Below are 27,965 nucleotides of genomic sequence, written 5' to 3' on the forward strand. Positions count from 1 at the left end.
ACGTGCCGTGTCATTTTCGCACGCGATTGTCTCATGATGACGCGTGAAGAAGAGCACGTCGCGTGAGCGCAATGAGTTGTCATGCGACAGAGTCCACGCTGGCGAGACCGAGAGAGAGTCGCTGATGACTACTTGAAATGGATTAATGCATCCAATTAGCGAACTCGTCGTGAAAACAGATTAATAAATTAACGCGCTAAAAGTAAACGGAGCTGTTTTTATTGGAAAGCTCGGATATTCAGGATTTAATCCTATGAAGCGTTGTTATAAATTCTCTGGGAAGAGTTTCAGATTTATTTACAATATTTTCTTCGAGATGATTCACATTTAATGACACCTCCGTTTAGTTTCGAAGAAGTTTAAGAGGGACCGTACGCGGCTTTAACAAGTAAACATCCAACGTCAATTGGATGTCTAATCAACCTCCAAGATATCGGCGAGAAATCGCTCGAACTCTCTGCGGCGTCAGCCGCAGTCTTACAATCACGATTTCCAGCATTTACCATGTTTCCCAATAGTTTTCGAAACTTGTTACAGCCGGCGTGTAAAATAGTCGATTGATCGAGAAAAACCGGGATAGTTGTCGCAAATTTGAGGCATGATGACTACTTATCATGCGATAAAATCCACAGCTCGAGGGTGAGAGGAAAGAGTCCATTTTGGGGAAAACGCGCGAGGAGAGATTGCGCTCGCGTGAGATTCGATTTCATCAATGCGCAATTGTCGACGCTTCTTCCGCCGCGCAAAAGTCGCGAGAGAGAGAGAGAGAGAGAGAGAGAGAGAGAGAGAGAGAGAAAGAGGAAGAGAGCAGAGAAAGAAGGAGAATCGCCGCGAATCGAATAGACACGTGTAGGCCATCCGAGTCGCTATTGCGAGGTCCTACTGCTCTAGGCGAGAGCAGAACGTGAGAACGGCGCCCCGGGGGAACGTGTTCCCGCATGCCAGCAAGTCCTCTTCCCCCCCCCCTTCTTCCGGATCTCACTCCCGGGACTGCGCCTGTCCTCGGTCTGCCGTTGCAATTCCGCGATTTTTGTGAACGGTTTGTTCCTGTCGCGCGCGCGGCCGGTTCGTTTCGCATTTTTGCCGCGCGTGTTTCGCGGCTCCGAAAGGAATAAACGTCGGACTTTGATCGTCGTGACATTCTCTCTCTCTCTCTCTCTCTCTCTCTCTCTCTCTCTCTCTCTCTTTGTGTGTGTGTTTTACGTTCGTTTACAAAACGCAAACGCACGTTTGTTTTCGATGAAGTTGGGAACGTATCAAACAATCCGAGATGACGACATTCGATGCAGATATGGAAACTTTGTCATCTTATCTCTTATCTGGCGATAGATAATAGAGATAAGATTGTCCCCATAATTATCACTTCGGCTTTTGTCATAGCGGATTGTAACTCGGTTTGCAAATGAGTGTGCTTACGGACGGCTTTGTGGCTGAAGTGAGCAGTTTTGGCGAAAATTGTGCAAATTATATGGAGAAACACGCACTCGTATTATTGTTAGTTACGAAAGAGAGAGAGAGAGAGAGAGAGAGGGAGAGAGAGGGAGGGAGAAAGAGAGTGAGAGAGAAAGGGAGAGATGCGAGACAATAGGTGTAATCTGTCGTAGATAGTCATTTAACGATCGCGAGTGAGATGAATTTTAACGCGCGCGAATACCGGAAAGAGCAACGTGAGCAAGAGAAAGAGAGAGAGAGAGGAGAGAGAGAGAGAGAGAGAGAGAGGGAGGGTATGAGAGAGAAGAGGGAGGAGGGGAGAGGAAAGAGCGACTGTATTGTAAAGTAAATTTTTCGCGTGTTATTAATTGATAGATTGTACGATGCCGTTTGGCGGCGTACGAAGTGGAGTGTCGGAGTGGAAATATTTAATTACATTATGTTTCGTGTTTGATATGGAGGACTCACACGCGTCGGCGTGATGTTTGCTGTGCTATTTGCAGGCGACCATCAGTGACATTGGCGTGTGAGAACAATTAATACGTCACACTTTCGGGATATACAATATTTCGCTATAAACTGTATGCGCGCGCGACGGAGTTTGGAAAAAGATCGACCGCGCGGCTGACTTTTGCGCAATTTGTGTTAACCCTCGTCAGCGTCAATTTGACCTCTTTTGAAATTCCTTTGAGCTGGAACTTTTTTTCCTGCAAGCCGCGATTAATTTCATCTTTTGGCTCTTGGCTTTAGCGAACTACAAAACGTTATCGTTGCTTTGTTTGAATTTCACAGGTAAAACAACTTCAATTAGCATACCTGTTTGCTTGCGATAATCAAATTGACCTTAATCGGATTTGAATTTTGAAATGAACGCTCGATGAGGAGATTAATCAACTCGTGTCGCGCGCATTCGTCTTTCTTTGTCTCGTCAAAAAGGGCTGGATAGATAAATAGGTGTTTTATTCTCCCCGGAGTTCTCTCTCTCTCTCTCTCTCTCTCTCTCTCTCTCTCTCTCTCTCTCGGAGCGTGCAGCAAACACATAAAAATTACTTAAACAAAAAGGGAAAGAGAGAGAGGAGCTCGGATAATTATATAAAATATGATGATTAAAGGCAATTTTTCTTTGCGCCAGCCGCTGCTGCGCGTTGTGTAATTACAAAGTGTAGGGATCGTAATTAGCCGAGTTATCGAATCCAACTTTCGAGCAAAGTCGCTCTTTGTCGCGATATTTTTTGCGAAACAGCGGAGTGCAGTGTACGAACGAAAGAAGCGAACTTGAGACGGGAAGAAAGGAAGAAAAGAAGAGAGAGAGAGAGAGAGAGAGAGCCTTGCCTACCACCTCCTCCTCTTGTTCGCTCTTTCTTCTTCCCCCCCCCCCGCCTTCTTGCAGCTTCTTTCGCATTAAAATGTCGAAGTCGCCTGCGAACGCGGGGAATTCCGCGAGAAACAATAGCGCGAACGCGGCGGAGGACAATAGGAAGTTCTTTTTCCATCAAAAGTTCGAGCGACCAAGTGGCGAGCGGAAAGACGCGGCTTCGTTAAAAGCGGGGCAACCACGTCCGCTCTCGTAGTATCCTGCACTGTTTGTTGTTACATCGAACGCCGCGCTACGCGACATTGTATTTTTAAGTCTTATAAGCTTCTGTTTATTGTACATGGAAAATATATATGCCGAAATGATTGTGCCCGCGGACTCTCCCCGATGTTTACTCTACGCAGAAATAAAAACATTCGGCTGTGCGCCGCTGGCGCGTACTCGTTGCGAGAGAGCGAGAGCGAGAGCGAGACCGAGAGAGATGCGTGCGCATCGAAATGCGTTTGTTTTCGAAGAATTATCACGGCCATGCGCGCAAAAATATTTCCTATTTCGAATTCGCGCACGGAATAATATTTTGCCGCGGCATTTAGGAGCTGCGCGACAATTTCATTAAGTTCCCCGCCGCGGTGCGCGTTTAGCCGCGGTGTATTTGTCCTTTATTATTTAACGCAAATTGACAAATCGCGCGAGTAATGCAAAATGCACGCGCGGCGCGTTTGCTGACGTAGGGCTGCCGCAAAGTCGGCCGAGTGGGCTCGATCAAATAATATTCGCCGGGGGAGGGAATTAGTGCCGCGACGTGATCCCCGCTCTCTGTCGTTCGCTTTCGAAAGTCATCGCTCAGAGACGAGATTACTGTATAGCGTTAGACACATCCACACAGTCCTATTACGTTCAATCCTGCCGATCCTGCGGCGCAGCGACGTATCTTGCAACGCGAACGGAACAATCGCGGCGTCCCGGCTAATTCGCCAAGGATCGCCGGCAAGGTTTCCGCGGATCAAACGCGAAATCGACGTCCCGCGGGTGCGCTCAGCAGCGGTCACTCCCTCTTCGCCGGGCTGATTCCTCCTCGTGCAAATTCGTTCCCGGCGCATTATTTGCCACGTAAATTCCGGCGCGACGGCAGGGAAGTTAAACGGCGAAACAACAGCGCCGCTTTAGAAAGTTGCTAGCTAGCCGCCCGCCAGACGCACGAGGGAGAGAAAAGTTGTTGCGCGGCGAAAGGGGAAAGTTGAGGCGGTCGGGGAGGGGGAGGAGGGGGAAGGAAATCAGATTACAAAAGATTGCGGCTAAGAGTGCCCTCCTCCCACGGTCTTCGCTTTTCGCGGTCGGTGGCGCGAAAGGCGTCTCTCCTCCTCCTCTTCTTCTTTCGCCGTCGCCGCCGTGCTGTTTCTTCTCTCTCGCGAAACAACGGCTCGGTTGGTGGCGCCGAGAGAGAGAGAGAGAGAAGGAGAGAGATCGAACAGAAAAACAGACGCGCGCTCGGCAGTTGGAGCGCACTCGCGAGTAAATCGAGTTCCCAGAGCGAATTCTCCTCGAGGTCTTGCTCGCGAATTTTATGGGAGCGAGCGGCGGAAACGAAGGGAGGGCGGCCGAACAGCCCCGCGCCCCGCGCTCTGTCCGGCCGCACTCGCCGCAGTAGTAATCGAGCGTTTTTGTCAGACACGCCGGTTCGAGCGCGACCTGGCAGATGGCGCCAGACAGGCCGCCGACCCCCTCGAGTCCGGCTCGTTACAGTCGCTACCTACTTTATTGCCCAGCGCGGCGCGTATTTTTCTACTGCACACGCGGTCGGGCTGCTCTCCAGGCTTTTTGCCCGGAACGCAGCGAAGTTTCGATCGATCGCTCGTCGATCGCGAGACCCCATTCGGTTTTCTCGAGCGGTCGAAACTGAGATTTTCGTTGATTTTTGTGCGCTGCTAGACAGAGTGGCCCAGATGACAGAATTGTCCGATTCCGAAAATCACCGCTTCTTCCCCCTCCCCCCATTGGACCAGACGGGCGCATTCCGAAAGTCGCGCGAAAGATTGAGGACGACTTTCTTAGTCCACTAGTTATCTTCTCCCGGGAAGATTTGGCATTTATGCTTTTCTCTCGGATTTTTCTCTCTTTCTTCTTTCGTCTCTTTTTTTTTCTTCCAGCGGAGGTAGCTCGATTACACGCGACCGACGACTGCCGAGCACGGTTGCGTATTTGGATCGCTGCGGAACTCCAGGCCGACGTATCGGACTGGGATGAATCTGAAAATACTGGAATATCACTCGTAACGAAGTGCGCGCCGGAGCTCGCTCGAGCCTCGTTACACCCTCCACCTGCTTCGTCATTCGTTACGGCTTATGCGAGAGGACGCGGTCGTCGATTGTTCCACTTTTTTTCTCCACGTCGGTCGGCATTGAAGCTTCGCGCGCGGCTAGCTCTCGTTTCGCCTGCACGTTTGGTTATCGCGAGTAACATTGATACGACGCGGCCCGATCGTTATCCTCTCAGGGACATCCGATCGAACGCGAAATATTGAATGAATATCCGCCGCGACGCTAAATACCCCTGCGCGACGCAGTCCTTGTTTACCGTCATCGCGCCTAAATACTAATACTAGAGACAATTCCGCGAATATGCGACGACATTTTGCGGAAAATAAAATTCAACGATTGGAGAATCGTTCGTAGTAGTTGATCGCTGAACGAAGAAGTTTAACGCGAAGGACTCGCGCGGGAAGACGAAGAAACTTCTTTGTTAGATCGGTAAATTGGTAGAAGAGGCCGGTCAAAAAAATTTATCAACGATGGTATTTATCGACGATAAACTTCATTAATGTATTATTGAAAAGTTAAATTACTCGATCTTGGAGTTCGGAGGCCCTTTGTAGTTGTCGTCTGATTTCTTTTGAACCAAAGAATACGGGAGCAGTTGCGATTGTCGTGGCATTTCGCAAGCATTTCACGACGACACTTCCCTGAGGAAATCATTCTGCATCGTGAGCGGAGTGTCGTCTTGCGGACTTGCGTGGCGATCATCCGTGTCGAGAACGCTCTGATAACTCTCAACTGAGAGCCCTGATCACTGCGCCATAAAGTATTATACCTCCGCGTAAGGCGCGCACATTATCCACTCATGTCGAGGAGAAATTTCTCCTCCCACCCTCCCGAGTCTCCTCCTCCGTCTGGCTGTGCGGGAGAGTGTCGAGTTCAAGCGGGCCATCGGTCGACGGCGGGTCCCCGCCTTCCTCCCCTCCTGCCCACCCCTCTCGCTCTCAGCGCGGTGAGGTAGTTTTATTTACCGTGAAAGTTAGGCTAATTGTCCCGTAGGAAGTCGAGACGGGAGTGAGCGGCTATACCGTCACCGAAACGCTAATTGCAGCAGCGCGGCGCGATTTAACGCCGAATCAAAGCACATGCGGGCTCGCCGACGAGAGCGGAGCTTGCACGTCTCAGGCGGGAGCAAAGTGACATACCCGACAACTTTCGGCCAACTACACCGGCCACCGGATGAAGGACGGCTGAATAATCTAACCGGGGTAGCTGGAAAGGTACGCGCGCGCCGACAGCGCGGCAGAAACGAGGAAGAAGGGCGAAAGAGAGAGAGAGAGAGAGAGAGAGAGAGAGCGAGAGAGGGCGAGGGAGAGACAGGTGGGAGATTCGCTTCGCGGTCGACGACTTCCGGATACTCGGGGAATTTTTAATTTGTAATCAAGACGATGATGATTCTCTCTGGGCCGAAATGGCGGAGGGAAGCGACTTTAGAGGCCGACTTCTGCCATTCTCGTTTACCACGACGAACAAAGAGCCCGAGCGCGAAGGGAGAGGAGCAAGAGATCGCGGATCCACGGAAGTCGCCGCCGAACTCTGTAAAATTCCGCGGGCCGCGTGCGCGAAGTATTAATTGAAACTTCGTAATTGGAGGACCGTCCCTTAACGACCCAAGTCGAACGAAGCAGGCTCAAGCGGATATCTCCTCGTTTTGTCTTCCCACGGCGGAAAATAATAAGAGAGCTTCTCCTGAGCGCTGTCGCTTTTTTTTTACCGCTTCTCTCTCTCTCTCTCTCTCTCTCTCTCGTGTAAAATAATTGAGACGCGAAGCAACTCGTTGTTCGTTGTTCGTTTTCCCGGTACCTTCTCTTCCTCTCGCGCAAAGGCAAACTTTACATTCGTGATAAACGCGCTGGCTTCCTTCGCGTCGGATCGACGCGCGGCTCGTAAATGGAACACAATTTTCGCGATCAATAAGACCTCCGGAATATCGAATGCGAGATTCGCGGATACGAGAATCCGCGGGTGAAAGTCGCCGATGGAAAAGGGTCTCTTCTCACGTATGTGTGCGTTATGTGAACGCGCGTGTGTGTGCGCAGGTACGAGTTTCCATCGACCTGAAGGAACGTTCCTCCTGCCATTTGATCAACTGATCTCGCGGAGACTGAACTAGGCTCTGCCTCGCGTCGAAGCTCGAAAGAGCGAGATTTAATGAAGAAATTTCAGCCTCGGCGGGTTACCTTCCGCCCGACTTTCGCCAAAGCGCGTCCTTCCTCGCGTCTTCCCCGCTGGCGCTTTCTCAGCTCTCGGCTCGGAGATTCTTTCGCGTCCGCGAAGAGAAGGAGGACCACTGCGGGAGATTAGGTCGGCCCGCAGTCTGTCACGGCTAGAGAGCCTCATAGGAAGAGAGTGGCAAACTGATCACGTGGCCAGGTTTCTGTTGATTCGATGGAGGCACAAAGCCATCTCGACTAATTAGAATATCGATATAGCAAGACGAGTTTAGCAAGAGGTTGGTTTTACAGTGAATTTTTAAAGCAGTCTGACGTACGCACATCTGTCAATCATTAGAGGAGGTTACGACGAGTCAGCGTCGCACAAGATACTCGCCTACGAATTAATAACAACAATAAGAATCAGATATCCGCAAGTAATAAGTATTAATTGTGAAAGAATATTTGTCGCTTCGATTTACATAGAATAGTAACAATCGTAATACATATTATTTACATAATTTTGTGTCTTGTGTATAGTATAAAATACCTAGACTGTTTCTAAAACTCACTATAAAACCAACCTGTCGTCTTGCCACATCGATATTCTGACTGGTCAAGAAAACTTTGCGTCTCCATCGAATCGGCAGAGGCCTGCTCACGTGATCAGTTTTGCCACCCTCTTCCTATGAGACTCTCTAATCGCGGCCGAGCAGGTGACGCGAGCTCGCGCGCGGTGATCCTTCAATCCGCCATCGAACGTTGCGAGCGGGAAAACACGTGTCCTTCTCCGGTCGCTTCTTCCAGCGAGCCAATCGATCTTCGCCGCGGCGAAACACAGCTTTCCGCCGGTCCGGGCGACATGACAGCTCGAATATGACGGAGTCTGGCTCGCCCCCGAGCAGAGAGCCTCGCTCAGAGTGAATCGCGCGGTCTCAAAGGGCGCGGATCGCGACGGAGGGCGAGGGACTTCCCTCCGAAGAGCCGACGTATTATATCTCCGTTTTATAGGATGGCCCTTTGTACGCGTCCCCGTGTCTAGCGTCCCGCCGAGCATCTCCCGCGCGACACGCGACGAGGAGGATGAATGCAATAGTTTTCCGAGGAGTGCTCGCGCGCGGATACGGCGCAATATCGCCGGTCGAACGTGCGGGAGCGAATGCGTCTAACCAACTGTGCGCCAGGAATTTCCGTACCACTGCGTTCGATCGAACTGCAGATTATTACCGTGGAACCGCTCGCTGGAGCGGATCCGCTTTGCCCGCTCAGGAGCGAGGGACGCGGCGAGACGGGGGGACTCGCGAAAATTCGTCGGATCGCCGGTGATTTCGTTCGCTCGGGGCTTGAGACATCCCGCGGACGCGGAACCGGACGATTTGCCCGAGAAGTCGCCGCGCCGAAGAGCGCCGGCTTTATCGCTGTCCACGTCGTTATTGTCGCCGGAGGAGACGATCTCAAGCCCGCGATAACGATTACCGACAAACGCGGGCCGTAATTCGCGTTAATCGAGACGTACCCTTTCGCTCGGGGATGACAGTTGATGAGTCGTTGAACGAGAGTCGCCCGACGAGCGTCGACGAATCGAGCACGTAGCTGTGCGAGCTTTCGAGCGCGGGAGTGCGGCCTTCGGGCAAGCGACAGAGCGAGAGAGAGAGAGAGAGAGAGAGAGAGAGAGAGAGAGAGAGAGAGAGAGAGAGAAGTGCGACGCTTGAATGAAAAGCGTTAATTGGTGAAGGAGTCCGTTTTCCCTTCGTTTACCGAGCGCGAAACCAACCGTCATTTAATAAGCTTGCTATTAATCTCCCGGATCTCGTCTTCGCTGCGAGCAAAGGCTACGCCTGTGCGACGGCCGTATTTAGTTGGTCTCGGTCCAATAACGGATAAGAGAAACGGAACAAGACCGACGCGATAGAATCGAGCAGGGAGGCTTCGTTGTGTCGTGGGGATTAAACGGTCCTCGTTTCGCCGACGCGAAACGTCTGTTTTTCACGCGCGTGTTTCCACCGCGAGATAAGCGTGAATGCAGCGGGGAAAGATTGCACGCGCAAGCGGTAATGAGAATCTGACGAGAGGGGCGAACGAGTGGGTGTGTCATGTTTCTTTCTTTCGTTCCTTTTTTCTTTCTTTTTCCTCTACTCGACTCGACGCGACATCGGCGAGACATTGCGAGTCAAACGCGACGAATTAATCGCGCGCAAATTGAGAACGACGTTATCGCCGTTTCTCAGGAACTTTGGAGATCAAGCGGACGAGAAACTCCACGAGTTTCCCCGTGATTCTCGCGGCGATTCCAGTTCGCATCCCGCGGAATTTTCGCAATTCGAGTCACTCCGTCACTCGCGTTCGGAATTACCGCGATGTTCCCGGCCTCGCCCGAGGTGCCATTTTCGCCTGTCCCTTCGCTCTACTTTCGGCGACGGCTCTTAAAAAGCCGTCTGACAAATTAAAACGGCATTGTTCGGAGTTTGATTCGAGTGGTCATTAAAGTGCGCGCTGCGCGCGATACCGCGGGGCGTTGCGGGACTCCCCCTCACGGCTCTTGACGACGTCTCAGCGTCGGCTACCCTACAAATGGTGCAGGCAAGAGTTTCATATTGTTTATTATAGACAGCCCAGGGGCAAGTCTGAGTGGTAGTCTCGACGCGCACTTCTCGTATTGTCTTCCGGGACCAGCCCCGGGGCGTCGCGGCACTCGCGCTCCCACGACCCCTTCGAAGATTCGCAGCTACGTGTGGTTTATTTCCGATCGTGCGCTTTGCCGAGCCACCGAGGGTATAATTTATCAGTTTTTCAGTTGGCAGTTTCTGCGAAAAGTATCTTTTTCAGCTGGATAGCTGAAGATTCGTGTGTGGCTTACTTCCCATCGCGCACGCTCTGCGGAACCATCGAGTGTAATCGATTTTTCAACTTTTAAGAGCGTCGTTTCTTTGCGAAAGATGCTCTTAGGAGGAAATTGAATCGCAAAAATGACGAGGATGGCGAGGCTCTGACGAGTCTCGTCGGTGCGCTTAATACCTCTTTTTTTCTTCTCTTTTTTCAAATTGCTCGCTAGGACGAGAGTTTCTAGGTAGTGGGGGATTATTTTAGATACAAACTTGGCGAGTACGGATACGGCAATATGCGTCGATACATTTTTCAAGGAGCGACTCGATATCGTGCGTAGGATGTTTTCGTGTGACGGCAAAGCTGAAGGGTCAGACGTGGATCCACATTCCTCTCTCTCTCCCTCTCTCTGTCATGTGTTCCGCCCTCCCTTCTGAATAAATAATTCGATCCATTGAATATGGAATTCCGCGTACGACGGGCCGTAGTAATCGCGTCCGGATCGCGGAATATCCTTTTATTTGCACGCACCATCGCTGAACTCGGGCGCACTTAAATCCGAATCCGATATCGGGTCGGCGGTCGGTGATCGGCGGTCTGTAAATTATGCGAAGCTCGCGCAGGGAATCCGGCCGGTCCGACCATGTGACGACTCTTCGATCGCGCCGTTACACGCGCTAAAACTATTTTAATTTCCGTGTAACTTTTCAACAAACGAATACGTTTCTGGAATGAATTGCAGGGATGAGTGAAACTGTCGTTACGTGATCGTCAAGTTCCTGTCGTTCTTTTCTTCTCCTCCTCCTTCGTCTCGTCTGTATCTGTCCTCTACGAGAAAGTATCTCGCGCGCAAAAAGAAAAAAAAAAAAAAGAATGAGGAAAAAGCACGTAACTTTTGCTCGGCTAATACGCGGGGTGCTCATGAATTTTTCAAAATCGCCCTCGCAACATTTGGCCATGAATTATTCTCTAAATTTGAATTTTTAAAAATCCCTCTCGTTTTCTCCGGACACTCGGTTGTTAATTATTTTGTACGTTTAAATGCACACGCGTGTGTAGCTTTGAAACGGCCTGTACACACGCGATGCGGCGGATACACTCGTTTCGGCAGGGATATTTTCCCTGGTTTTATGTAGTTACATACAAATGTGTACACTGGCATGCGTTCTTTTATCACGCGATAATGGCGCCCGGTGAAAGGAGCGACGTCTGATTTACCCGTTGTCGCTCCCGATTGAAAGAACCAAGCATGTCGCACTCACCGGGATGAAGGAGCGGCAAGGACGGGCAGATAATTTTCATGGATCTGCGAATCCTTAAAGAGCACCGCCACCCCGTCGCTCGGCCGGTTAATATTTGGCGCGAGGCTCTGTCGGGACTATTGTTGCGACCCCTCGAAATCGCGTACTCACCGCCGCCAAATAAAGCGCCCTCGTCATTTCGAGAGAGAGAGAGGGAGAGAGAGAGAGAGAGAGAGAGAGAGAGAGAGAGAACCTCTCCTTTCCTTCTCGGATTTTCATATGTACACCCGCGGGACCGTAGTCGTCGTCGTCGTCGTCGTCGTCGTCGTCGTCGTTGTCGTCGTCGTTGTCGTGTTGCCCGACGTTTAAAATTAAATCCCTCGTGGTATCCATCTGGAATTCTTTTCCCGCGCACTTCGTTTTGCGCGGAGTCTCCACTGGAGTCTCTCCGATCATCGATATTCTCGATACGGCAAATGCAACTTGCCGCGTCCGCGCGAATGTATATAACATGTTATGTATGGATGTAAAAGCTACAAGTCTGAAAAATCATATGCCGCGTTTATCACTCGCACTCATTATTCTGCTTGAGTCACGAGGGATGAAGCGAGGAAGAAAGAGAAAATGGAATAGATCTGCCGATTGAGCGGCGATTGACGCTGGAAGAAAAAAGATCCGTCGGAAACGGACAGAGTGCCTTTCTTCATGAAACATTTCCCCGTGCAGTGTTGGATATTATTGGTCGACTGAAAAATTTTCGTCGACTGAGGTAATCGAAATTAACATCGCGTAAATCGAGATTACACGTAAAACGATTGTCTCAGTTGATTTGATCTATTGTGCACCGATTAATAATTAATTTCATCAATCACTGAGTTTGTCGTTAATTTAGTCGGCTTACATCAAAATTCAGTTCACAATCACGTGTTTCGATGAATTTTGATCATCGATTAACCGATTATTTTCGTCAGCCAAGACTTTCCTGAATTAATCTCGACCCGCCTCCGCGCGAGATTGATTAACGATCAAACGCTCGTCATCGGCGAAGGTGCCGCCCTTTGTTTCTCGCATTTTGCCGCCGAAAAAAAATATCTCTCCGCCACCGCGACCTTAAAACCTGCCCTTCTCTCGAAAGGCTTCTCCCTCCCCTATATTATCGGATTATCGATCGATCCGTTGAAATATCGTGCGCGTGTAGCGCTTATTAAACTCGTGAAAGTCGCTGTCTGAGGGTCGCGGATGTGATGAGGGGGTGAGCGCGTGAGGGGTCAAACCTGCAGTCACACCGGCGTTACACGTGCGTTTAGTGTTGCACCGAGTAAAGGGTTGTTGTGTAGCGACGAATTACAAAAAAGGGTGTTCTATGCGCGGACTCGTCCGCTCTCCCTCGCATCAGTGTCTATTCGCTCGCCCTTCCATCCCCTTTTCCTCTCATTTCCCTCCCGCGCCTCCTCTCTTTCCCTTCCTCGTCTCTATTTCTCCCGTCGCTCCTGCTCGCGCATCTCTCGCTTCGACTTTCTCTTCTGCTCGGATGAGATATTTAATAAACTCGTTACGCAGCCAGCAGCCGTGACCCCACTCCCCCTCCTTCTCCTCCTCCGTCGCCGTCGTTGCCGTCGCGACCGACCCAAAACTGGCAGCCCACGTAATAAATCGTTGACGAAGTTTCACCCTTTAGCATCGCAGCCCAACTTACCACTCGCTGCTTCCCGCGCCCTCTCTTTCGCCCCCCCCCCCTCCTCTCCTCCCCACCGTCATATTTCTCACGCGCATCTTCGACGTGTTGCACAATTATCACCGTTCGCCATTTCGCGAGTAAAAGTTCGCCGGCAAAATTCGGCGGCTCCCGTGACTCCGTGACGCGACGGTGATGGGGAGGGGGGAGCAACTCTATTTTCTTTCTTAATTAAAATATTTCGGGCGTTTCCGTCCGCTTCGTGTTCGCGATAAGATATGCAGATAGCAATGCGAGGAATGCAACGTCGCTTCCGATACATAGCTTCCATGTTCCCGCGTTTTCTTAGAAGATCAAGCGAGCTTATTAATTTATTACTTATTCTGCGAGTAAGAGAAAAGTCAGAAACTGCATTTCCTCTCCTCGTCTAAAATTATATTCTCCTCGTCACCGAAGCCGCTGGAATTTTGCTCCGCGACTCTCTCCTCCCCGCGTCTTCGCACCCGAGGAGAATACCGAAGAATGATCTCCAGCGAGAAGTGTCGCACACTACAAATTAAATCACGTCGTAAGGGTGGGAGAGCCAGCCTCTCTCTCCCTGGGATCGCGATCGCGCGCGCTCTCATTACCGAGTTGCAGCTGTAGGAGGGCGCGCGCTCGTCGCGTCCCGGAAATGCGCGTCGACGGGATGTCCCGTCGGATGCCGCGTATATCCGCCAATTAAATCCCGAATCTCATAACGAGGCGACCCGCCGAAGAGTACAAGGAAGCAGACGGGCGAGGATGAGAAGGTAGGGGGAGGCGAGAGCAGCTCCTGCGTCGCGCCGCATCGCCTCGTCGTGCGCCGCGATGGATCCTCTCTCTCCTTCTCTCTCTCTCTCTCTCTCTCTCTCTCCCTCTCTCTCTCTCTCTCCCTCTCTCTCTCTCTCTCTCTCGCACGCGCGTTGCTTGCAACTGCAATAAACACACGGCCGAGGAAGTTTCGGCTGCGCCATCCGAATTCGCGTACATGCGCGCTTTCGAGCGAGCCAGCTGCACAGTGACAAAGTCGCCGGTCCATGCACGCTAGACGACGTTAATTGGATTCGAGTCGCACCGCCGAGCGAGAAGGTACGAATCGTTCATAGGACGACGACGTGGCCATGCTGCCGAGTCGTCCTGATTACGGAGAGACGACGACGTCGGACGTAGCTCGCGACGCTTCTCATCGCTCACGGAGGAGACGTGCCCGCGGAGACATGGGCGTGGACTCGATCGCGGCGATCAGTCCGAGAATCGGTTGGGCGTTTGTTGTTCGGACGGGGCTCGACTTCGCTCCGAGCACGTCGCCGGGCGAGTCGCGCGCCGATTCGACGTCTCGACGTCGAATCGGCGCGGAACTTGCCGGGAAAGCTGACGCGTTGTTTCACGCCGAGACCCTTCTCTACGTCTGTCCATCATTCGCTCAGCTGCTCTTGGTGGCTGGCGACGATGATCGTGAGGATCAAGCGAGGCCCCGACCGTTGCAAATGCGACAGCCTATCTCGGGGACGTCAATGACACGGGGAAGTTCCTCCGTCGTGGCCGTCGTTTATGTGCTCGTTGAGATCGAGTCGACTTATCATCGTGATCATCGTGAGAAACGCGCCCTCGCGCGCGAATCCGCCGCCGGGGAGGGTGCGGTATTTATATCCGGGCGTCAGCCGCTCTACCTCGGCAGAATGCAGCGCGGAAAAGGAGATCGACGCGACGCGGCGCGGCGCGGCGCGGCGCGGCGCGTCGTGTTTCCGCGATATATACGCGCGCGATTCCTCTCCCCGCGCCGGAGGAGCAACGGCGAACTTTAGCTCACTCGAACTCGCGCGGGGCGCGCGACTCTCCTCGTCCGCTGCGCGGCGGCGCGCACGTCAAGAGCAATTTGTCGCTTTCACGACGCGACGAATAAACAATGCGCGCTGTAACGCGATCCTCAAAGCGAGCCAGCCCGAGCAGTCGCACGGATGCCTTCCACGTTCTCGCCTTAATTCAGCGAAACTTAACTCACCCACCTACCGTGCGCATCCGATACGTCTTGCTCTCTCTCTCTCTCTCTCTCTCTCTCTCTCTCTCTCTCTCTCTCCTCTCTCTCTCTCTCTCTCTCTCTCTCTCTCTCTCTCTCTCTCTCTCTCTCTCTCTCCCCCCCCTCTCTCCCCCCCCCCCCCCCCCCCCCCCCCCCCCCCCCCCCCCCCCTCTCTCTCTTTCTCCCTCTCTCTCCCTTTGTCTTTATCTTTGTCTGTCTCCATCTCTGTCTCTGATCGCGGAGGAGGAGCGTAACTTCGTTCGCCGTTTGATACCGGCGGTATCGCGCGTCTGATCTCTCTCCAAGTGTCTCGAGGGTGGTTTCCAGATCGGGGAAGAGGGAGGGAGGGGAGGGAGGGCGGAGGGATGACGGATGGACGAGCGGTAATAACGATCGGGGCTACTATTTCCGATGTCTCACGAAGAGAGATACGCTCTCGACAGACAGACAGACAGACAGACAGGCAGGCAGGCAGGCAGGCAGAGGCAGGTAAGGGATGAACTCGCCCTCTCTCCCGGGGGATTTCTTGCGCTCGTCGCCGGTACCGTCCGCGACGCGGCGCAGCGGCGAGGCAAAACGCGCGACATCGAGCGTATACTTGGACGCGCGTCGACGATATTTATTTCGCTGCGCGACGGAGGAGCGCGTGGAGGCCGCGCGATAACGTATCTGCGCGAAACTGAACGCTCGAAAACTCGAACTCGGAATAAACAGCCGCCGGCCAACAGCGCGTGGACGTGTATAATCTCGCGATCGACGTTGCATCACTCGTCATTGGGAGGTGCATCGATACGGTGCGCGTGCACTCTTCGCTGTTTATTCCGCGTATTTATGTTCGTTGCGTCTGCCCCTTGCCCCCGTGCGCGCCCTCGCTCTCTCGCTCTCTCGCTCTCTCCTCTCTCTCTCTCTCTCTCTCTCTCTCTCTCTCTCTCTTTCTTCCCCCCGATCTCGCGAAAGCGAACCAATTCGATTAGCCAAGGTAAACAGCGGAGACGCGGGGTCGCGCACGGTCGCTGTTCGCGAACGGCTATTAAAAAAGTAAAGTTAACGAGTTTCCGTTCCCCCGCTGGGAGATGCGCCAATCGTCGCGCTCAAGATCGCTCGAAAATTCCGGACCTTTAATTCCGGTCGCGCGTATCGCCGGGATCGGGTATGCGTGGATCTGTGCTGTGTGTGCGTGTGTGTATGTAGGTGTGGGTGCGCATGCATATCACGACGTTCGATCGCGCACGACGAGCGAAGGCCCCGCCATCGCGAGCAATCGCGTTCTGCGAGACGTGTTTTTCGAACGAATTCGGAGCAGGTGCGCCGCGAAGGACCTGCGGGGGCGGCGCACACGCGGGAGTCATAGTTCGGGAATACCAAAACGCGTCGCTCTCTCCCGTGTCTGTTTCCCGATCCTATTGTCCGGAAAAATCGAGATACGCCGGGGAGATTCATCCGTTCGCCGGGTAGCGTCGTCGTCGCTGCCGCTGCGCGGAGATCGCGGCGGAAAGCGCGAGAGAGAACGCACTGAGAGTGTTTGAGGGAGGAAGGAGAGAGACGGACGGAGAGGTTGGTAGATAGATAAATAGATAGATAGATAGATAGATAGAGAGAGAGAGAGAGAGAGAGAGAGAGAGAGAGAGAGAAAGGGAAAAAGAGGAAGAGAGAGAGAGAGAGAGAGAGAGGGAGAGGTGCACGTTGGCATCGAGTCATCGGGCACCCATTCCCGACGTGACTCGCGGCTGCTTCCTTTTCAGCGGCGAGAACCCGCCCGGCCGTCGTAACGTAACGCGCCGGCCCTGGGGCGTATTTGCGTATCACTACGGCGGAATTACGGTGGTGCACCATTTTCGTCGATATTGGACGTCCTCGTGTTTTGTTAAGCGCAGGAGCGCGCCCGCCCGCTCGCGAGTTATCTCGCAAAACAGCCGCGATTATTCCCGCCGCCGCGCGCCGCGCCGGCGATGGATGGAATCGATTCGGCGAAAAATCTCTCGCAACGCTCTCCCTCCTCCTACCCCCTTCTCTCTCTGTCTCTCTCTCTCTCTCTCTCTCTCTCTCTCTCTCTCTCTCTCTCTCTTTCTCCCTCGCTCTCTCGTTAATCTGAAACTACGGAGCAATATTGACACAGTGTACGGGAGCGGTTGATTAATGATTCGCTGACGGGGCAGGTCGCGAGCGGCCGCGGTGATAGCTGATTTCAAGTGGCGGCCGATTGCTCGATGAACAAGATTCACGCGACTGATCGAACGCGGTTATTAACGCGTAATTCGCGTCGCGAGGGCATTCGAAGGATATTTCCGCATCGCCGGATTTTCTCGTGTTCTCCGGGACGACCGCCGTCGACGTGTAACGGAATGAATGACGGAGCGTGCTTCTTTTGTGCCGCGATCCATCCTTATCGCGGGAAATCGCGGTCTGACGAGTCATCCTTTAGCGCACTCCGATAAAATGGATGCGAAATAAGCGGACGTATCCGCTTCGGATGCAAATTGATGAAACACGCCGGAGAGAGCAGCTCGTCGTCGTCGCGACGGCGGCGGCGACGGCGGCGGCGGCGACGGGGGGTTATCGATTGCGAGAGACACGATGCATTTATAAAAATACCGGCACTCTCGCGAGCGCGCGGACTTGTCGCGCGAAGTGATGCGCACTGATCGCCTGCGATGACTTCGTCGGCGTTTTAAAGATCGTCCTCCTCTCCTCGTTGCTCGCTCATTTTGCATCCTCCCCCCGCGCCCGCGGCCCGCAAATTCTGCGTTAGCAAATTCGAAACAACTCTGAACGATCAAGTACGTCGAGGCCGATTAACGTTTAAATTACGCGAGCGCGTCGGTAATCGCCTCGTGGCGTCGGCACCGATATGCTGTTTTGCCCGTTAATCTAATGCAACGAGCGCAGCACAACGCAGTGACAAACAACGCAACGCGCGCGCGCACAAAGCGCGCCTGTTATTTTTCGGCCAAAAATCGGGACGCTCGCAGCCCATTGCGCGCTGTAATCGAAGCTAACCTCCCCGTAAAATAAGCACGGCAAAACCAAAACAACACCGCACGCCGCCGCGCCGGTCCAATCCCGCCGCTGCAAAAACAACGTCGGCTCCATCATCGACGCCGCGGATCGCCGCCGTACAATTTTTCACGCCATCAACTTACGTTACAGTACACACACACACACACACACACACACATTTTTCCACACTCGCGTATATTTTTTTCTTTTTCCTCGGCGTCTCTCTCTCTCTCTCTCTCTCTCTCTCTCTCTCCCGCCGCACTCCCCGACGACGTGACTATCAGCTTGATATTCTCTTCACCTCCCCCTCCCCCCCTCCGACCTTTCCACCCAGCCTCCTTCGCGTCCGTCAGGTTTATCGAGTGCCTGTATGTCGATGGTATGAGGAGAGGAGAGACGCGATGTCTCATGGGATTTCGATGTACTCCGCGCCGTGCAATGCACTCCGCATACGAGCGAGAAAAATTGCTCCCATCCCTCAGCCAGCCCTCGTTCTCCCCCGGCCCCCTCTCTCCTCCCTGTTCATTACCGACGATAGGAACAAATCAGGAGGAATCATGTAAATCCCTCGGAGCGTTCCCCGCCCCCGCTTGGGGCGGCGGTTCCCTCCGCGGGGGATCTTCGAACCGTTAAGACTCGAGGACTCGGGGGTTCGCTCTCGAATTTGCAGATCGCGGTTTAGCGAGGAGCATCGCGCGCGCGCGAGAGAGTTGGAGAGGTCGTCGAGTCGACGCACACTGTGTGTGCATTCTGCGAGCGATTGATGCTTCGTTTCTGCGACTATCGGAGAGTGAGAGGGAAGAGAGAGAGAGAGAGAGAGAGAGAAGGAGAGAGGTAGTCGGTGAAAGCTCTCGTGGAAATTGGGGGGGGGGGAGTGAATTCGCGTAACGACACGATAATTTTCGGCGCCGGTCGTTGAAAGTGGCGCGCATTTCGGCGAAACAATGTGTCGTCGCGTGGCGCAAGTCGCTTTCGAAATGTTCGTTATCCGATTACAAGTTGCGGCTGAACAACATTAACAGCAACAACAACAAGAACGACGGCGGCAACAACAACAACAACAACAGCTCGTGACGCGCGGCGACGTATCCGGCGTGCCGCGAAAATCGTACGTTTATTACATCAGAATGGGTCTTAATTAATTACAGAGGCCGGCGTGTCGTTCGGCTCGTTCCGCTCTGCGCGCCCTCGCTTCAATTGCAGTCGCGCGCTCTCGAACCGGCCGGATGCGACTGTAGACGACAAGATAATTAAATTTTCAGAGCGACCGACATTATTAAATATCAAACGGCGGATATTTGCGGGATCTGTCTGGCGGCTGACACGGATATTGCGGCGCTTTAGATAAAAATTGCAACAGCTGTTGACAGCGAGACGCCCCATAATGCGATACTCTTTCTCTCTCTCTCTCTCTCTCTCTCTCTCTCTCTCTCTCTCTCTGTCTTTCCCTCTCTCGTGGATATATATTACGATATATTTATACTCGTAAAATCGCGCGCGACCATGCGACAACGAGAACGAAGTAACGAGCGATGATGACGAATTCGCGATTTTTCGGCGGATTCTCGGAGCTTCTTGTTCACGATGAGAATTTCAGCGGACGAGAAGTTTTCAGACAATGTAGCCGGCAAATATCTGAACAACTCCTCCCAACATTCAAATTTCAGTTGAAATTTCCCAATATTTTTGCGCGGTGTACTTGTACCTGAAATCATATTGAAATATTCAAACCCACTCCAGGGCACTCCTCGACTCGTGTAAACAGTTTTTATTTATTGCGACTCGCAGGAGAGGAGGGACGGAGAGAGAGAGAGAGAGAGAGAGAGAGAGAGAGAGAGAGAGAGAGAACCGTCCCCTAATGGCAGTCATTAAGGGAAGCTCGCGGATTAGATGTGAAAGAGAATAAAATAGCGTGGCGGCGCGTCGCGTCGCGCTACTTACGCGCGGATGCATTCAGCCACCCTTTTAAAGGCGAATCGAGGGATCGCTCGCCGTAGCGGCGTGCGAACGTTACCGTCGACGAAAGCAGAGCAGTTTGCCGGGTTATCGCGGGCAACGGGATCGGGCGAATGGCGCGCGGGAAGTATCCGTTTTACGAGTGGCCCGGCAGTGGCGCGAATGGGATCCCGTAGGAGAGCGCGAAATTAATTGTCGCGAATTTATCGTCCGGTCCGAACGATCGCCGCGCGCGCTACGCCGGATGAACTCGCCTTACGTCTGATTTTAGTGTAATTGGAAATAAAGCCGCGCCGTCCGCTTGTGTACAAGGACATCGTCCCCGTCGCCGGGAGACGCGACGTCTGTTGCGCTCGCGAACGCGGTATTAAAAATTGTCGCATGCTAACGAACCATTAAACAATTTACTGCCCTCCCCTCCCCTTCTCCTCCTCCTCCCGTCAGCGAGAGAGAGACTCCGCTGACAGTCTATTCTCGCACTGCCAGGGAATGAGGTTTTTTATTGAGTTTCTTTCTTTTCCTTTTTTAATTGGAGTTTCTTAGGCCGTTCTTTATTGAGAGGTTACCCGGGCCCTCGCTTACCTTTAACGTAGGAAGTAAGACGGAATGGACACACAATTTAAACGAGAAGAGCCGTGATATTTTCTCGATGTAGACGACGACGAGCTTCGGCTAATATCGGAGGGAATCGCGCTCCCCAAACTCGGGCACGATTGTCTCTCGATCGAGAGACGTCAAACACTCTCGCGGCTTGATATTATTCCGGAGGAGCGTGGTTAAATACGGAAGAGAAACGGAAGAGAGAAACGGCGAGAGACGGGGAGACAGCGGTGATACCGTCGACGTCGTCCGCGCGATTACTCGCTCCATTTACTTTATTAAGGTCCCTCCCGCGATTACCGCCGCACCGCCAACGCTCGCGGAGGAGACCGGGATCCTGCCCCTCCCCGTGCCCCACCGCTCGTTAATCTCGGTTCGCCTTTCGGGGCGATTCATCGATGTCGGATTCGCGCGGAATGCGCACGCAGCGGCCGTGGAATTCATCGCTGTCTGGCGTTTTTGCGCGGCCGCGAGCGACGGGGAAACGAGGGAGGAGGAAGAGAAGGGTAGACAGCAGGAGGGAAGGAAGGAAGGAAGGAAGGAAGGAAGGAAGGAAGGAAGGAAGGAAGGAAGGAAGGAAGGAAGGAAGGAAGGAAGGAAGGAAGGAAGGAAGGAAGGAAGGAAGGAAGAAGGAAGGAAGGAAGGAAGGAAGGAAGGAAGGAAGGAAGGAAGGAAGGAAGGAAGGAAGGAAGGAAGGAAGGAAGGAAGGAAGGAGGAAGGAAGGAAGGAAGGAAGGAAGGAAGGAAGGAAGGAAGGAAGGAAGGAAGGAAGGAAGGAAGGAAGGAAGGAAGGAAGGAAGGAAGGAAGGAAGGAAGGAAGGAAGGAAGGAAGGAAGGAAGGAAGGAAGGAAGGAAGGAAGGAAGGAAGGAAGGAAAGAAGAGAGGAAGGAAAGAAAGAAGCGAGCGAGGCATGAAACGATTCGGACAAATTAAACGCGCCGTCCCCGCGGCCGCGATATTACATATTAATATTTACTCGCGCGCCCACGCCCGCGCGTGCAAACGGTCATTTGCGGCCGGAGCGGTCGGCGATAAACAAACGAGCGGGGAGCGAAGAGGCCCGGCCCCGACATTTATTCGAGGACGAGCTAATCTCGACGACGTAGGCACGCGTGAAATTATGTAATCATCTGCCGTAACAATGCGCCGCCCAAGTACGTCGTAGCGGGCTTCGGCGAGTCGAAGCTCCAATGAGCTTACCCGCTAACTCCGTTGCCTGCGGAACCCTGCCCGATCGAAAGACGGGAATAATTCTACAAAATCGTGTATAATTTAACGTAAATTACATGTAACTGTACATGCGTAATTATATATATATTATATATAATTATATGTGATTGATTATCCACGCGAGTAATTATTCGCAATTGCATATAACCTATAATTGTATATAATTGTGTATGAATTTTGCCTCTCTCTCTCTCTCTCTCTCTCTCTCTCTCTCTCTCTCTCTCTCTCTCTCTCTCTCTCTCTCTTTTGTATGCTCATGTGTGCAATCGTACGTCCGCACTGGAGAGGAAACGCCGTTAAACGCCGGAGGAAAGAGGAAAAATGCTCTCATTCAATTATGCACATCGGGCTGTGCCGTAAATGTAAGCAGTTGCTTTAATTGTACTTGCTGTTGTGCAACTTCCCACAATTTCCCATGTAGACACTCGTGAACACATGTGTGTCACGTATATACAGGCGAAATTCATATATAATCTTATGTATAATATATAATTATGTTTTGTCGGGTATAGAAAAATTTCGCGTGATCGTCGCCATTCCGCCGCATATTATAATCTGAGAAGACGTAGATGTTCGCCTCTTCCTCTCGTGCATTCGAGCAATCAGCTGCCTCCCTCTCCCGCCCTTTCAATTTTTCTCTCTGTCATTAGTTTCACGGGGCGTCGTGGACAAAGTTTGAGAGACACTGGGCGGAAAACAGCCGATACGCCGAAAATAGAGCAAGGCGCGTCCTAATTTTCTCGCCATGCAGAAGGCGTGGTCGCCCGCTCTGATTACGATTCCGGGTCTCGGGGAAGCCTTTTAACGCGGGAGAACTTTGCTCGCGTCGGGAGCATTCGAACAAAAAAAAAAAAAAAGGAAAAGACGGAAAAAGGAGAAGAGAAAGGGAAACGAAAAGGCGGACAAAAAGGAAAGAATTTCCAGCAGTTTTCCACGCGGAGAGGCGAATCTCGCGCGAGCGAGCGCGCCCGGCCGCGTGCGACCGGAGGAAAAGAGCGGCGGCGGCGACGGCGACGGAGAGCCGAACTTAATTACGCACCGGCGAGAATGAGAGCCCAGGCTTCGCCGGCCGAGCGTTGAATGGGTATTCCGCCGTGCGACAATGATCAGGCGACAACGCCGGTAACAATGATCGGCGCCGTAGAATAAGCACACCAGCAGGTGTGAGATACTCCGCTGCCGCCGCCCTTGGATATAAACCGCACAACGCAATCCCGCGGAAATCGCGACGACCGCGGGCGACGGCGGCGGCGGGCCCCGATCGGGTTTCTTTGTTTATTACGCGGCTTTGTCTCTTCGGTGTTGCGACTAATTGAATCGCCGGGCGTGAATCGATGCTGATTGCGCCGCGGGCCGGCGCGCGGCGGCCTGAAAATGAGACGACCGAGGGAGAAGCGATTTCTCAGTTGACTTTCTCTTCTTTCAGGCAATGTTTAACTTTGACGCAGAATATTCTCCCGATAATAGCCTTAAAATATTATAGAAAAGCTCATTATCGCGTACTCTGACGATGAATTTATTCCCTTTTCGAGAATATTATAAAACTTATAGTCTCTCTCTCTCTCTCTCTCTCTCTCTTTCTCTCTCCATGCAAGGGGCGAACCAAATTTTAAGCGAAGAAGCAAGTTTCAGGCTTCGTGTTCTCGTTTTAATCTCAACATTTTCTACCGAAACGCTAAACTTGTTAGGGCGCGGAGCACGAATATTTTCAGCGCATTCAATGCTCGTGAATGAATTTACGATAGATTTCCGGCCGTGTAGATTTGTGCTCGAGACAAACGATATTGCTTGAATGCAACGCGTATTTTCCCATACTTTCATTCTTCCCGACCGCGAGCTTGAATGTGTGCATACTCGTCAAGTAAGTACCAACGAGCGAGGGGTTAAAGGGTAGCCGCGCGTTAATTCATCGGTACGTCCTACTGCTTTACGCGGACGCGAATAGCGCGCGAACGCGCAGTGTCGACGTGTTCTTTTGGCCGCGCGATGAAACAAAACGGCCAGCCTGAAATTCCCCCCGCATACGGGAGAGGGGGCGAGGCGGGGAAGCCGCGCCTTTTTTTCCGACGGTAATTAATCCGCCGTTGCGTTCGCGGTATAAAATTTTACTGCGAGAACAGTTTAAACGTCTCGATATTAAACAGACAACACAACTCGGCAGAAGCGCGTCCGGGGCAAATTTTATTACGCGTAATAACACGGAACTATGCGGAATACATATTCTCTCTCTGTCCTCTCTCTCTCTCTCTCTCTCTCTCTCTCTCTCTCTCTCTCTCTCTATGTATATAAAGCGGAATATTTCACCGGTGGAATCCAAAGTATCGGCTTTCCGGGTTTATTGGCACCCTCAATTTTTAAACTTCCGCCGTAGCGCGTCAGTCGCGCGCGTTGCCGTTATCAATCTCGCTTGAACGGTTCGCTCGCTACCGTCTACGAATAATTTCAGCCCGCGTCCTGGTCCGTTTATCGCCCCTCCCCCCGGCCTTAGCCGCTCCTCTAGAAGTGGGATGTCAATTTTTAATATCGCAATTTTCGAAGCGCCGCGCCTCATAACGCTCGGCTGCGCGCAGGTAATCCCTCATTCTCCGCGAGTGCTGGTCACCGACGCCGACGCCAAGAGAGAATAGCCGAAGGGTCGAAGTTGGAGAGTCCGCATTGTGCCATAACTTGGAGAAGTTCGATAATTTTCTCTTATCACAGCCCGGAGAGCCACTTTTACGGCGTCGGCCCTCGCGGACTTTTCCCTGGCCGGACGTGACTTCTGCTCGGCCAGCCGCGCGCGCGCGCGCGCGGTCGGTCGGTTTTATCTTTAACGGGAATAATTTCCCGCCGAAAACTTTCGCCATCACGAGCGTCGTTAGCGCAATTACAGTTCATAGACGCGTCGGGGTCCGAAATAAGCGGCTGGCCTCTCCGAGACTCGCGAGACTCCTGCCTGACTGGATCGACACTCGCGAGTAAAATCGCCGCGATGCCGCCTCGTCGCGAACATGTAGACCGAGAGAAAAAGAGAAGGAAAAAGAGAGAAACTACGTTCATTTCAAGCTCCAGCTGTGCTCTCGCGCTCTCGAGTGTCCCATCCATAGCGCTGAGCCGTTGCGACGAGCGAGACGAAATAATTACTCACGCGGCCGCCCGCGGAGAAAGAGAACTCGCATGAGGTAACTCTCGTCAACGCCTGGAGGCGCGGGAGGAAAAGTCACCTCCCGCCTAGCGTATACAGAGTATACGTGCAGATTAAAGGATTCCAGGAATTACTTATCGGGCGCGGAGGGTACTTTGCAGCGGCGTTGGAGGAGAGAAACGCAAACAGAGCGTAGCGAGGGCAGAGGAGGGGCGTGGAGCAGGGGGGAACAGCCTCGATGGCATTTACATAACTCGCACATGTGTAAGGATCCGTTGCCGGGCCAAGCGCGCAAACAGCGGATTGCCAGAAAGTCCTGCGATTAAATATTACCGAGTATCAACCGCGGGATATCCTCCGAGCGAGCGAAACGCCCGGAAGCTAGAGAGAGAGAGAGAGAGAGAGAAAGGAAGAGCCTCGAGACGCTCTTCTCGCGCTGTCGGCTTTGCCGAAGCTACTTATCCCACCTCATCCTGTCCGCGTTTCCTTCTCATCTCCTTTCTTTCCCCCTCGTGAAGTACCCAGCCGCCGTTTCTCGTCGCGGAATCGCGTGGATCTTAATCGTTTTCGCGATCATTTGGCCAATTCCCGTCGGATCTCGCGGAAGTAAAGGGCGATAGGAACGGGAGGGCTGAAAGCGAGGAGAGAAAAGAGCATGTCTGGCGAGAGAGAGAGAGAGAGAGAGAGAGGGAGTGAGAGAGAGTGTAAAGGAGAGAGCGGAGCGCAGCATGCGGAACAAACGATGCCTGTAATATATCAAGAATATCCTCGACTACCTTGCAGAGCCCCCTCCCCCGGGCAAGTCCTATTCAAACTCTCCGATTATCTTCGTCGGCACCGCCGCGGCTTCCCGCGAGATTAAAAAGCGCTATCGCGCGATGCAACTGGTCTCTCTGCCGGTTACCTCGGAAATTTCGTCAGCGCCACCGCCGTGTGCGCGCATGTATGTCGGCCGCGCTATGAATAAATATTACGGCGCGCATTATTAGCCCGGAAATTGCGCTAACGTCGCGAGGAGGAGAGATTGCGCTCTTTTAAATAATTCTTTATCTATATTATAATCGCGCAGATTAGCATGGAAACGTCTCTGAGCGAGACCTCGATCGGTTCAGACGCGCGAGGAGCAAAAAGGCGCGCCCTGCTATGAAACTACGAAAAATGGCGCTTATATCGAAACGAGCAAAAATCTCTTCTGCGGTCGCGATTGATAAAAATCATCAGAAGCAGCGTCTAGCGCAACGTTGTCGCCGGGCGTACTCGCGAGTCCGCCTCGGCGAGTCTCCGTGATAAACCTCTAAACAAATGGAATCTCTCGGCAAAGCGAGCGAAGGCTCGTAGCTACAGCTACGGAACGTCCGGAGATTAAGTTCGCCCCTCTCACGGAGAGCCGAAGCGACGAAGGGTGGATGGAGACGCTGACGGCACGCGAAAGAACGACAGCGAGAGCGCGCGCGAGGGAGCGCGAGGAAAAAGAGCCGACGGGGTAGGGGCCAAAGAAAACTGCCGAGAGGGATAGCAACCCTCGAACAAACGACGCCTGTAATATCTCAGGGATATCCTCGACCGGGTCGTAGCCGCGGGGAGAATCGTATTCAAACTTCGCGATTATCTTCCCCGAGATTCTCTCCCGTGGCCCGTCGCCCGTCTCTCCTCCCTCCTCCTCGTCCTCTTACGCTCCCGTATTTTTTCTCCCACAACCACCACCGTCGCCGCCGCCACCACCACCATGAAAACCGCCATCCGTCGCGCAGGACTCGTGTACGCGGAAACCACTCGTGATAAATGCGGCCCGATAAAAGCGCACTCGTCATTCGCTCCGGCGTATCGATCGTTTGCTCGATTCTTTCCTTTTCTCTCTTTCTCTTTCTCTATCTCTTTCTCTTTCTCTTTCTCTGACCCTCTCTTCCTCCTTTCCTCTCCTTCTCTCTCTCTCTCTCTCTCTCTCTCTCTCTCTCTCTCTCTCTCTCTCTCTCTCTCTCACTCACTCACTCACTCACACACGCCCTCTCGCTCTTTTTTTTTTGACGGATCGTCTTTGTCGCCGCGCGAGTCCGTGAAATGGAATCGAGCGAGCGATCGGATCTCGAGGGGGCGGAGTGGAGGGGAAAAAAGCAGCCCCGCAGCCGCGGAAAGGCGATATCGCGAGGCGATTGTCACCTGGTGATAAAGGCGCGCGTACGGGGAAAGGATTATTTATCGCGTCAAGGGAGAGGAATCGACGACGCGCGACCGACGAGGACGTTCCGTTTCCGCGGAAGTGGAAGCACGTCGTGTACCGACAAACGTACGCGAGAGGGCCGCGAAAACTCGACGTTGTCCCTGGATTAGAGGTCCCGCGCGAGCGCGTGTCGGAGTCCCGATGACGGATCCTCCTCGGAACGAGCGGAAATCCCAGCTGCGAGACTCAGCTTTGTTCTCGCGAATATGAACGCTCAAGGCGATCTTACCGCTGAAACGACGGCACACGCTTGGTATCCTCGCGACGCGCTCGCTAATTGAGAGGAAAATTTCACGAATCCAGCAAACGCGCACGCGCGCGCGTAAACAATCCGCCGGGTAAACTCGATTTCTTCCGGCGTCGATCGCTCGCCGTATTTTATTACGTCGCTTCATGCATATCCAAACAACGAAACTTTTCATAATCCGGGCTAACGGCGCGGAGCGGAGCGAACGGGACGCGGCGGGGCGGGGCGGGGTGGATGCAGACACGTGCGCACGGGTCGTATTCCCGGGTTTCCCCGGGGAGGATATGGAGAGGCTTTAAGTCGACGAGGTCGAAACTGCGACGAGGAGGAGGAGGAGGAGGAGGAGGAGGAGGAGGAGGAGGAGAGAGAAACAGAGAGGGCGGAAAGTCCGCGCTCTCGCTTTCCGATCGGTCGCTCGGCGGCGGAGTGGTCGAAACGATACGTGACATCTCCGACCGCGAGATAACAGAATCAATTTCCGCGGGATTAGGAAGCTCGCGACGATTCGTTCGTTAGAAACGCCTTTTTGCCGCTGGCTCGTTCGAGAGTGCCATCGGCTGAAAGAGGAAGGCACTGCCAACGGACGGTGCGGGCTAACGAAAGCGG

At 53.0% G+C, this 27,965-nt stretch overlaps 2 protein-coding genes across 7 annotated transcripts in view; one reads left to right on the forward strand and one right to left on the reverse strand.

The window, feature by feature from the left end:
• The window catches only part of Mp (collagen XV/XVIII-type protein multiplexin), a 274,008-nt gene that overhangs the window by 186,986 nt on the left and 59,057 nt on the right, over positions 1-27,965 (reverse strand). The window lies entirely within an intron of this gene.
• LOC105186486 (uncharacterized) overlaps positions 1-27,965 on the forward strand; it is a 290,643-nt gene that overhangs the window by 85,680 nt on the left and 176,998 nt on the right. The window contains exon 4 of one of the 2 annotated variants that reach the window (XM_011146756.3): positions 4,894-5,604. The exons of the other annotated variant lie outside the window; for it this stretch is intronic. Coding sequence (XP_011145058.1) covers positions 4,894-4,990 — 97 coding nt within the window. The 3' untranslated portion in view covers positions 4,991-5,604. Of the gene's footprint in view, positions 1-4,893; positions 5,605-27,965 lie in introns of those variants that run through there. 2 annotated transcript variants of the gene reach the window in all.

The sequence above is a fragment of the Harpegnathos saltator genome, unplaced genomic scaffold, assembly GCF_003227715.2.
Source record: "Harpegnathos saltator strain DR-91 unplaced genomic scaffold, Hsal_v8.6 scaffold620, whole genome shotgun sequence".
In the NCBI taxonomy this organism is placed as follows: domain Eukaryota; kingdom Metazoa; phylum Arthropoda; class Insecta; order Hymenoptera; family Formicidae; genus Harpegnathos; species Harpegnathos saltator.